This window comes from Myotis brandtii, unplaced genomic scaffold, assembly GCF_000412655.1.
Source record: "Myotis brandtii unplaced genomic scaffold, ASM41265v1 scaffold182, whole genome shotgun sequence".
Taxonomy (NCBI): domain Eukaryota; kingdom Metazoa; phylum Chordata; class Mammalia; order Chiroptera; family Vespertilionidae; genus Myotis; species Myotis brandtii.
The window spans coordinates 2,223,637-2,234,814 of record NW_005356751.1 but is presented as its reverse complement, the minus strand read 5'-3'; the positions used below and the strand labels follow the sequence as shown (position 1 = coordinate 2,234,814).

The window sequence follows — 11,178 nt, the reverse complement described above, 5'->3', positions numbered from 1 at the left end:
TATCTGCAAATAATGAGAGTCCTTTCCAATCTGAATGCCTCTTCTCTCTTTTTCTTGTTTGCTGTGGCTAGGCCTTCTGATACTATGCCGAATAGAAGTGGTGACAGTAGGCATCCTTGTCTTGTTCCTGATCTTACAGGGGAGGCTTTCAGCTTTTCACCCGTGAGTATGATGGGTTTGTCATAGCCTTTGGTATCTTGAGATACTATATTCCTTCTATACGGACTTTGTTGAGAGTTTTTATTATAAAATGATTTTGAATTTTATCAAATGCTTTTTCTGCATCTATTGAGATGATCATATGGTTTTTGGCCTTTATTTTGTTAATGTGATATATCATGTTGATTGACTTATGAATGTTGAAACATCTTTAGTGATTATACAAGGATGGATCCCACTTGATGATGGTGTATAATCCTTTTAATGTATTGCTGAATCCAGTTTGCTAATATTTTGTTGCAAATTTCTGCATCTATGTCCATTAAGGACATATGCCTGCAATTTTCTTTTTTTGTAATGTCTTTGTGGTATCAGAGTAATGCTGGCTTCATAGGATGAGCTGGGAGCATTCCTTCCTCTTGAATTTTCTGTAACAGTATAGGAAGCATAGGCATTAACTCTTCTTTGAATTAATGGTAGAATTCACCCGTGAAGCCGTCTGGTCCTGGACTTTTATTTGTTGGAAGTTTTTGGACTACTGATTCTACTTTATTGCTAGTAGTAGATCTGGTTAGATTTTGTATTTCTTCCTGCTCAGTCTTGCAAGGTTATATAATTCTAGAAATTTATCCATTTCTTCTAGATTGTCAAATTTGTTGGCATATAATTGTAGTATACTGCAATGATTCTTTGCATTTCTGTGGTGTTGGTTGTAACTTCTTTCATTTATAGTTTTATTTATTTGGATTCTTTCTCCTTGTTTCTTGGTAAGTTTGGTTGAAGACTTGTCAATAATATTTCTTTTTTGGTCAGTTTTTATTTATCTTGTTTCATTCTTGCTTCCTTCAAGATTGTCTCTTTCTCTTTAAATTTTGCCATTTTAATTATAATAAATCTTGGTGTGGATCTCTTTGGGTTTGTCTTGTTTGTCTATCCTTCCTAGACCTGATGTCTGTTTCCTTTCCTAGGTTAAGGAAGTTTTCAGCCATTCTTCCTTCCTTCCTTTTTTTTTTGTAATTCTTTATTGTTTAAAGTATTACATATGAATCCTTCTTCCCCCATTGACCTCTCCCCCCTCGTTCCCAACCCCCCAGCACATGCCCTCACCCCCCCTACTGACTGTGTCCATGGGTTATGCTTGTATGCATGCATACAAGTCCTTTGGTTGTTCTCTCACCCCCCTCTCCTTTCTCCTCCACCTTGAGGTTGGATAGTCTGTTCGATGTTTCTATGTCTCTGTACCTATTTTTGTTCATACAGTTTATGTTGTTCATTATATTCCACAAATGAGTGATATCATGTGATATTTATCTTTCTCCAACTGGCTTATTTCGCTTAGCATAATGCTCTCCAGGTCCCTCCATGCTGTTGCAAATGGTAAGGTTCTTTGTTTTTTTTACAGCAGTGTAGTATTCCATTGTGTAGATGTACCACAGTTTTCTAATCCACTCATCTGCTGATGGGCACTTAGGCTGTTTCCAAATCTTAGCTATTGTAAATGGTGCTGCTATGAACATAGGGGTGCATATATCCTTTCTGATTGGTGTTTCTGGTTTCTTAGGATAATTCCTAGAAGTGGGATTACTGTGTCAAATGGGAGATCCAATTTTAGTTTTTTAGGAAACTCCATACTGTTTTCCACAGTGGCTGCACCAGCCTACATTCCCATCAGCAGTGCATGAGGGTTCCTTTTTCTCCACATCCTCACCAGCACTTGTCATTTGTTGATTTGTTGATGATAGCCATTCTGACAGGTGTGAGATGGTACCTCATTGTCATACAATTTAACAAAAGGAAGATAAACAATCCAATAAAAAAATGGGCAGCCCTAGCTAGTTTGGCTCAGTAGATAGAGCGTTGGCCTTCGGACTGAAAGGTCCCTGGTTCGATTCCAGCCAAGGGCACATGCCTGGGTTTTGGGCTCGATCCCCAGTAGGGGGCATGCAGGAGGCAGCTGATCAATGATTCTCTCTCATCATTGATGTTTCTCTCTCTCTCCCTCTCCCTTCCTCTCTGAAATCAATAAAAATATATTTTTTAAAAAATGGGCAAAAGACCTAAATAGACCTTTAACAAAAGAGGACATAAAGAAGGCCAAGAGACATATGAAAACATGCTCAAAGTCACTATTCACCCAGGAGATGCAAATCAGCCATTATTTCTTTAAATAAAGTTCCTGTTCCTTTTTCTCTTTCTTTTCTGTCTGAGATCCCTGCAATGCAAATGTTTGAGTACTTGATGTTATTCCCAGAGGTCCCTTAAACTATCCTGGTTTCTTTCTTTCTTTTTTTTAAATCCTTTTTTTCTTTGTGCTATTCTGATTGGTTGATTTCCACTAGTCTGTCTTCCAAGTCTCTGATCTGTTCTAATGAGTTTCCAGTTTGCTGTTGGTTCTTTCTAATGTTTTTCATTTCAGTTATTGCATTCTTCAGATCTGCTTGGTTCTTTATTACACTTTCCAACTCTTTGTTGAAGGTCTCCCAAGTTCCTTTGCTCCACTCTCAAGTTTGGTCAGCATCCTTACGACCATTTTCTTGTTCCTTCATTTGAGAGATATTCTTCTGTCTTCATTTTGTTTGACTTCCTATGTTTGTTTATATGAATTAGGCAAAATAGCTATTTCTCCCAGTTTTGAAAAGGTGGCCTTTTGTCTAAGGGGCCTCTGTGTAAGCTGCGTGTGCTGGGTGGTTGTGGCAGGCTGGTAGGAGCCGAATGGGTGCCTCAGGCCTCAGGAGCACTGGCCTACTGAGCCAGAGTGGCTCTGGGTAGAGGGGCCAGGTGCATATAGCAATGCCTTATTGATCCTGCTTGTTCCCTTTGTTTGGGGCCAAAACGGACTTTGGAATGAGTCTGGAAACCCATTGCAGTGACCTTGCTGATAGGCCAGAGCACATGGCTAGAATCTCTGCCCGCTCTATGAGGCGGAGGGAGACATAAACAATGGCGCTGACCTGCCCCTCCGACCCCGAAGAGTTCCCGCAGTCCTGAAAGAGCTCCTGTGGCTCCCCAGCCTTCTCTATACAGTCTCTCCCTGGTTTGTTAGAAGTGATCGGGTGTAGAGGTAACCAGAGCGTAGGCAGTATGTGCCAGGTGGTTTGGAAAGCTGCTTAGAGCTGGGCATGCGCTTCCCACGTGGCCCTGAGGCACTGGCCTGCAGGCTGGACAGCTCTGGGCACTGAGGCCAGGCTTAGCAGTGAAGTGCCATTGTGCCTGCTTGCTCCAGAGGAAAAAGGCTCCAGCCAACGTAGCTGGGGGTAGTGGTGCTTTGCAGGTAGGTCAAAGCAGCTGCACAGAAATGTAGGGAACAGTACACAATCACGCTCCTGGGCTGCAGTACTCCCGCAGCTCCCTGAGGGCTCCGGGGCCTCCCAGCTTTCCCCTTTGGGTCTCTTCCTTGCTTGTTGTCAGAAGCTGTTCATTCAGCCCTGGTGTCTCAAAGGAGTAACTGCTGTCTATTTGGTTTGCTCAGGGGAGGGGGAAGCTTGGGAAGGGGAGAGTTCCCGTTTCCTATGCCGGGGCCACCTTAGACCTCCTCTCACTGAACATTGAGATTGTTTAGGCTGGATGTTTATGTTTGTTTCTGTCCCCTTTAAGGGGGGCGGGGGCGGAGGTTTAAATAGTAAAAATCCACCGCTTACTTTCTGCTTTTGTATTTCTTCCTGGCTCAGCCTTGGAAGGTTATATACTTATGGAAATTTATCCATTTCTTATAGATTTGGTAACTTAATATTTCAGAATCTGTTTCTTCATCGGTAAGCTGAGAATAAGAATACCTGCTTCATCCATGTCCTGTCTGTGCTACGAGATCATGTGTATAGGATATTTCATTGTTCTTATGACTTCACAGCTGTTTAACTTGGTGGCTGTTGAGGCCACCTGAAGAGCTGGGGAAAGGTGAAGGAAAGACAATGATCTGGGTATGGAGATGTTGAGTTGAGGGGTTTCCTAGACAGTAAGGAGGGGCCCAGAGGCCTCTGAAATGCAGGATTCTTGCTCTGGAGAGAGAACAGGGCTAGGCCACAGCTTTGGGAATCTTTAGTTTTGTGCTGTAAGACTGGGTGATCCCTTCCAAATAAAGGTGTATTGTCAGACAAGAACAGGGCCAAGAGCATTTTCTTAGGAAAAATAATGAGGGATGCCGCAGGAGCAACTGAGGATGGGTACAGGGAAACCAGGATTATATACAGAGAGGCCAACAGGAAAAAAATTTCAAGGAAATTCAGGTTTAATCCCCATTGGATACAACTGTGGGCTCTTTAAAAGTGGACTCTGTATTAACTTAGTCCTGCCTGCCTTGTTTGGCTGAGACTGAATCGCTAAATTATGCAGGTAAATTCTAAGGGTAGACAGGCTGACAGATGAACAAATTTCCTTACAAAAATGAAAAATCAATCTAAACAAAGATAAAATATGATTGGAGCATCAGAGGCCAATAAACCTATTCCTGACGCCTGGTAGCTATTAAACTAAAAGTAAGCTAACCTTTGCAATTAATAGTCACTGGGCATCTATCTCTTGGGTATTAAAGAAAAAAAGAGTAAAAATCTTCCGAGTGCCCCATGTAGGGCAATTCTGACTGAGAGACAGGTGTGGGCAGGGCAAAGGGAAGGGCCTGGAGTGGGCCTGTGGCGGTCTGACCTCTGGGCAGATGTGCCCAGGAGGGAGAAGCCTCAGGAGAGGAAAAAGAGTGAAGGGACAGCAAGAACATGGTGGAAAGTGTTGGAAGGAAACAGAGTAGGGGTCCTTTTGATATCCTGACACCCAGAATAACTTGGCTCCTTTTTAAAAAATTATATATGTTTTGGAAGAAGAATAGAGGAGCCAGAGGATCTGGCTTCCAGGTCTGGTTCTGACACTGCCTGGCAGTATAGCCAGATGTTTTTAGTGTCCCCAAGTAAACATTTCAGAAAGGGGGACTCCAATCCTATATAATAAAAGCCTAATATGCAATTGACCAAAGGGCAGAATGACCAGTCGCTATGACACACACTGACCACCAGGGGGCAAATGCTCAACACAGGAGCTGCCCCCAGCCAGCAGGCCCTAGGCTGGCAAGGCAAGTGCCAGCGGGACCCCTTGATCGACCCGATGGTCGCCCCACAGATTGGCCTTGATCGCTGGCTAGGCCTAGGGACCCTATCTGTGCATGAATTTCGTGCACCAGGCCTCTAATTCTCATATAAAGCCCCCTTCTTTCCAAAATAAAGCTCTCTTGCATCTTTTCAAAACTGCTTTAGAACTACATTCATTCCTTTGGAAAAGCACATCTATTCTTAGGGCTCTATCGGATTGTCTTCTTTGTATTGTTTTCACATATTCTACCAAGAGCTTGCATTCTTTTGGTCAGAAAATAATGTTACTAAAAAGCAGTAATTAAGAGATAGCGCTGAAAACCCAAACCCAAGTTGTATAGCTCTGAATCTCAAGTTCCTGTCACTGTGCTGCAGTCTCATCTTTGAGGTTTTTTTCTCCCCCTTGAATCCAACTGGTTACCATGCCCTGGGGATATTATATCTGAAAAGATTCTAAATGCTGGAGTGGGGAAAAGTGGCTTAGGACCCAGCTAAGGTGCACTCTGGCAAAGAGAATGTTCGTTTGTCTTCGGCACCTTTCTTGACTGCTTTTCAACCCTTCTCGCCCCTCAGTGTTTGCTACATTCACCACCCACCAGGTCCCCCTCACTCTGGAGATAAGAGTGGCTGCAGGGTCCTCCCAGGACTTTCCCTCCCTGGCAGCAGCTTTATGCTGCTCTCCCCATCTTCCCTCCCAAGCTACCCCTCACCAGCCCCTGTTCCGGAGCCAGTGCCAACCATCCTTGCCCATGTGTTACTGGGTTAATGCAGGTAATGTCTGCAGCTTAAAATAGGGTCCTAACCAAACAGAAGGAACCTAATGAAAGGACCTAATGGTCAGGGTTCTGGGTCTCATGGGAGCTGGTAGGAGATGCAAAGAAGCCTGGTGGCATCCATTGACCTAACTACACAGTCCACCTGGTACAAGAACACCATTTTTGGAGTTGGACTGGTTTCATATCCACTGACAAGCTGCACATCCCTGAGCAAGTTACTTAACCTCTCTGTGCCTTAGTTTTTCTGGTCTATAAAATGGGGCCCAGAAAGCCGGTATAAGGGTTAAATATAAATAGTTAACCCAGTCTCAAATACACTGTGCATGCTTAATTAATATAAGAGAATAAGTGCAAATTAAAATCATCACTGTTATTTTATACTCAGTACTAGCCCGCTGGGGCTGAACTCTGGCTGGCAAAGACTATCCTTACAGCTTTTCATCTTGTTTGATATTAACCACAACTTCTTGCACCCTCGTTTCTCTTGCCCTATAACCCCAACCCCAGTCTCTCTCATGAATTTCTCATTGTTATCCCAAGGAAACCAAGGAACCAGACTCCAATGTGGGCAGAGAGAGGCCTGCCCTGCAGATGGCCCCCATCACCTCTCCCCCATATTTTACACTGAAAGATCAGTTTATCCTCTCAGCATAACCACAGGCCCCAAATCAGGACTGTGGGCCATGCGTGCTCACCAGAACAGTCCTTCACAGAGTTCCCTCCTGCACATAAAATCAGATGCCTCTACTATAAAAAAGAAACTGGGAGTCGTCACAAAGCTATGTATCACCAGAATGCTTCCTTTCAGGGCTAGAACCGTTTCACAGAAAGAAAGCATATTTGACTTCTGAGTAGAAACCTAGAAGCTGGTGGCTGCTCCTGTGGCTTTTCAACAGTTGAAGCCAATACTTGGACATTGCCAAAGTGTGTCCTTTTTTTCCTGGAGAACTGAGTTACAAAATACTGGTTTCTATTAGGGTGTGTCTAGCACTTTCTGTGCCGCCAAGCCTGCCATTTTTTATAGACTGCACACTAGATTTTCCATGAACAGCCTCAAATTTATTCCCAGGCAGTAATGTTTAGGAAACCCAATATGAACGTGAAGATTGTTCTAAGGCAGCCTCAGAATTTGTGTCATAAAGAGAGTATTTCTGATGTATAAAAAAAAAATGTGTATTTTTGGCATGCCTTAATAGATGTGGGGCAAAGGGTAGTCACTCTTCTGATATGTTTTCTTGGATTGGGTTGCTAGGGGAAACTTAAAAAAAAAATTCTCCTCTCTTCTTTATTTCTATACTTGTACAAAACATAGCCCAAACACCCACCTACACAGGCATTTTACATAAAGGGTTGGAAGCCAAGTGACTGAAAAACACAACAAAATTATGTATATAGTGTTGTTGTTTTTTCTAGAGATTTACATGTGAATTCAAGCGGGAGTCAAAGGTAACTCTGGAGGAAAATAAACCAGTTAGAGAAAGCGCTCATGGGAAGTGTGACTATAATTTGCTTTTGCTGACAAATAAAAACGCAGGTGCCATATTTTAAAAGAGAAATATAACATAGGAAATAGAGCTTTATGTTGACATACTCATAAACATTCTCTCACCATCTCTAGGAACTTGCATGTTGGCTACAACCACCACCACGGCTCCCAGTTTTATGTTTTGAGGAAGACAGTCCTCTTCTCCCAGGTGGCCTCTCAGGGAGACCCCACCCTCAAGGGCCTCTAGTTATATAAAGGCTTCCATGAAGCCTTTCCACCGGAACTCCAGACCACCATGCCCCCTGCTCCCAATCATGCACTAGTTATTGCTGATGCCCCCCAGCCTTGCAGATCCTGTTTTGGGGCGGGAATGGGGGGGTGTTTTGTCTCCCTAACATGGCTGCAAGCCTCCTGAGGGCAGGGCCATATCTAATTCCATTTCTGCATGCCACCAAAGCACCCTGCACCACCCTGATCACAAAGCAGATGTTCAACCAGTATCTGTTGGATTGTGTAAAGATTTGGGTGCCAAGCTATGAGGTCTAGATAAAGTTTATAGCTCAACAACTATCCCCTACACACTGCTGGTAGACAAGGCTGGCATCCCTAATGAAACATTGCTGAAGAATTTTGGAGGCCACCTGGGTGGATGCTGAGGCGTACTGCCCAGGTTGTGCCTTGGGAATGAAGGCCCAAACACTCCACAAACTGCTGGGAGCGCTGCCTTCAGATGGCCCGTAGCAGAAGGGGACAGCTTCATCCCAGGTCACACCCTGGGACGGCCTGCATGATCATTGTATCATCCTATATAATAAAAGCCTAATATGCAAATTGTTCAACCAGGAGTTCAACCGCTCGCTATGTGCGCTGACCCCAAGGGGCGGCGCGGCGCTGGCAGCAGGTGGCAGTGGAGGCACTGCCGCCCCCAATGGGCCCCGAGGAGAGTGGGACCACGGTGGGATGGTGGAGCAGGTGAGTGGGTGGCATCAGGCCAAGGCGGGTGTGAGCAGAAGCCCGATTGCCCTGCTGATTGACTGCCCAGCTGATCGATCGCCCTGCAGATGGCAACCAGTGGTGGTGGCGGGGTGCGGGCCCGCCGCCCAGCTCCCAGGCACTGAGGGAGCTGGGCTGGGGGTCAGGGGGAGGGGCCCAGCCCCTATTGATCACCCTGCAGGTGGGATGGTGGAGCAGGTGAGGGTGCGGTGGGGTGCCAGGCGGGGCTGCGGGGCTTCGAGGCTGGGGGCACGAGCTGGGGCCCAATGCCAGCAGGCCACCCCGAGGGGCCCCACCCGTGCATGAATTCATGCACCAGGCCTCTAGTTATATATAAAGGCCTGGCCCCTCACCGCAATGTAGAACAGTTCAAAGGCCTATTCCAGCTCCAAAGCATAATGCTTTGTTGGGTCTCCTTTACAATCCAGTGTCTCTCTGTTTCTCTGAGACCGCTTTTGGGATCAAAACCTACTACATCTTAACCTGCGTCTCAGGGTCTGCTTCCTGGGGAACCAACCTACAACAGCATCCGTACATCTACCTACCCATCCAGCATCCATCCAGATAGCAACCTACCACTGTGTTTAGGGCACATGAGTAGGGTTGGTGAGAGGTGAAAGAGACCCAGACCTTGGCCTTAGAATAGTTCAGGACAAGAGATGAGACATATACAGAAATAACCATGGAAAGTGGCTGGTGTCAAGAGAGAACCTAAACAGAGACGAGGCTGAGGTGTAATCCCAGGCAAGGAATTCAGGAGTCTTCATGCACTGGCTTAGATTGTGGTAATCGGTATATGTGTCCTCTCCTCCCACCTGATCTCAAGCCCTGGCGGACAGGATGGACTGTGTCCTTATCTCTCTCCGCTCCCCTATACTTTCCAACACAGTGACCTAGTCAGTGCCAGAAATCTTAAAGCAATGAAGCAAAACCAAACATGGAAGGGAAGCTTTGGCAGTTCCGCTTCACTGGACAGGTTTCTGGCTGTGTATCTGGCCTTATAGTGCAGAGTTCTCAGGAGGCTCGTCAAGACCTCATTTATTTATTATGTCCATAAAAATCTCGGGAACATGAAAGCACAAGACAAGGTCCTGACCCTCAGAGCAGCTACAGCCCACTGTGCGGACAAGGCAGAGGCCCCTGAATATGTCCACAAACAGGAATAAAACATGGGACTGGGACTAACAGCCAAGCGGTACGTCACCCCCAGGAGGCCCCTGCCCTCAGTTGATCTGTTCATTAATCGTCCTTCTGTGGGTTGACAGAGGTTACTGAACAGCCTCCTCCAGGAACCTAACAATGAGAATCAACAAACTCCAGAACCTCACCATCCCCAAAGCTAATGCTCTGGCATGATTTACTGTCTACAGGGGGAAAGTCCCTTTAAGGCAGACATCGCAAAGTTCCTGATGGAAGGAGGGGCTGGGAGTGCGTCTCCTGCATTTCCCCGCCCTCACCCCTGTTAACACGGCAGTCTCCTCCACTCTCCCTTTCACTGCTTTTGTACAATCTGTCACCAACTTCAGTTTGTTCCTCTGAAATGGCATTTGCATCCTTCCTCTTCTGCCTCGCCTTAGCGCTTAGCACTGCCACCCCCTCTGATATTGTGCCCACACCCTGGGAGCTGAGGCTCAAACCTGGGTCCCTGTACTTCATGTCAGTCAATGTGGCTTCTGCAAACCCAGCTCCCAGTTGGTCACATCTCTGCTCAATAGTAAGCCCAGGAGGATTCTTTCATCACCATCAGGACCAAGTTACTAAGACCCTCTTATAAGTGGCCCTTCCTACACTCATCTAACTTCATTTCCCAGTACTCCCTAGTATTGTCTCCATTCCACTCACCTCCCTGTTTATTTGTGCCTTTGCTCAAGTGGTGTTTGACTTTGAAAACACCTTTTCTCCTCCCGGCCATCAATCGGGCCCACACACTCCTTGTTACCTTGTTCACATGGACCAAGCTTAGGACCTAGGGGATGAACTGTTAGGAGCCTGCTGTTTTCCACTTCCTTTATTGTCTTCAAGTTCTGCTACCACATCTGCACTCCACAGCATGGAAATGCTTGTCTGCAGTACCTACCCAGCCGCAAGGATGCCCCGTCAGCTTGGCTGCCCTGGACCAGCTAGCTGTCTGCTTTTAGCTGGGTAGACTACCTTGGTCTCACAAGCCAGAAAGGGAAAAAGCTGACATTGCTAATGTTTACTCGCTTGTTGCATCTTTGGACAGACTCTCAATCATTGCGGAGTTAATAGACCAAGCTCTAGGGTTTCAAAGGACAGACTGCCAAGTTGGGTCTCTGGAGTGAATCCAGTGTTCCATAAACTCTGCTTCTCTCCTAATCATAGAAAGAACCATAAAACAAGAGAAAGGCTGAGGCGCTGCAAGCAGCAGAACGACACAGAAGCATCATCCTGTGCTTCCTGAAAAACAGAAAATGCAGATTGAGACAGATCTCACCCCCGCTTGGCCCTCCTGTGCATGGTGGAGCTAGATGAGAGATCTGCTGGTGCTGAGGAGATCTCTGGAAAAGTCTCTTGAAAGGGGTAAAGAGTAAGTGGTCCTTGGAGATGTCCTCACTCCTCTGCCAATTCGTGACTGGTGAGATGGGCAAAAACGGAAGAGAGATCAGGTGAGTACCTCCTGTGCCTCCTGCTGCCTTGAAGGGAAAAGTGTGTGTGTGTGTGGGGGGGGGGG

General features: G+C 46.0%; 1 protein-coding gene across 2 annotated transcripts in view; it reads right to left on the bottom strand.

Moving 5' to 3' along the window:
* TNFAIP8L3 (tumor necrosis factor, alpha-induced protein 8-like 3) overlaps positions 1-11,178 on the bottom strand; it is a 39,277-nt gene that overhangs the window by 24,429 nt on the left and 3,670 nt on the right. Inside the window, exon 2 of one of the 2 annotated variants that reach the window (XM_014537795.1) lies at positions 10,942-11,079. In XM_014537795.1, the coding sequence (XP_014393281.1) occupies positions 10,942-11,079 (138 nt within the window). Of the gene's footprint in view, positions 1-10,941; positions 11,080-11,178 lie in introns of those variants that run through there. The other variant, XM_005863935.2, reaches the window with a different exon arrangement.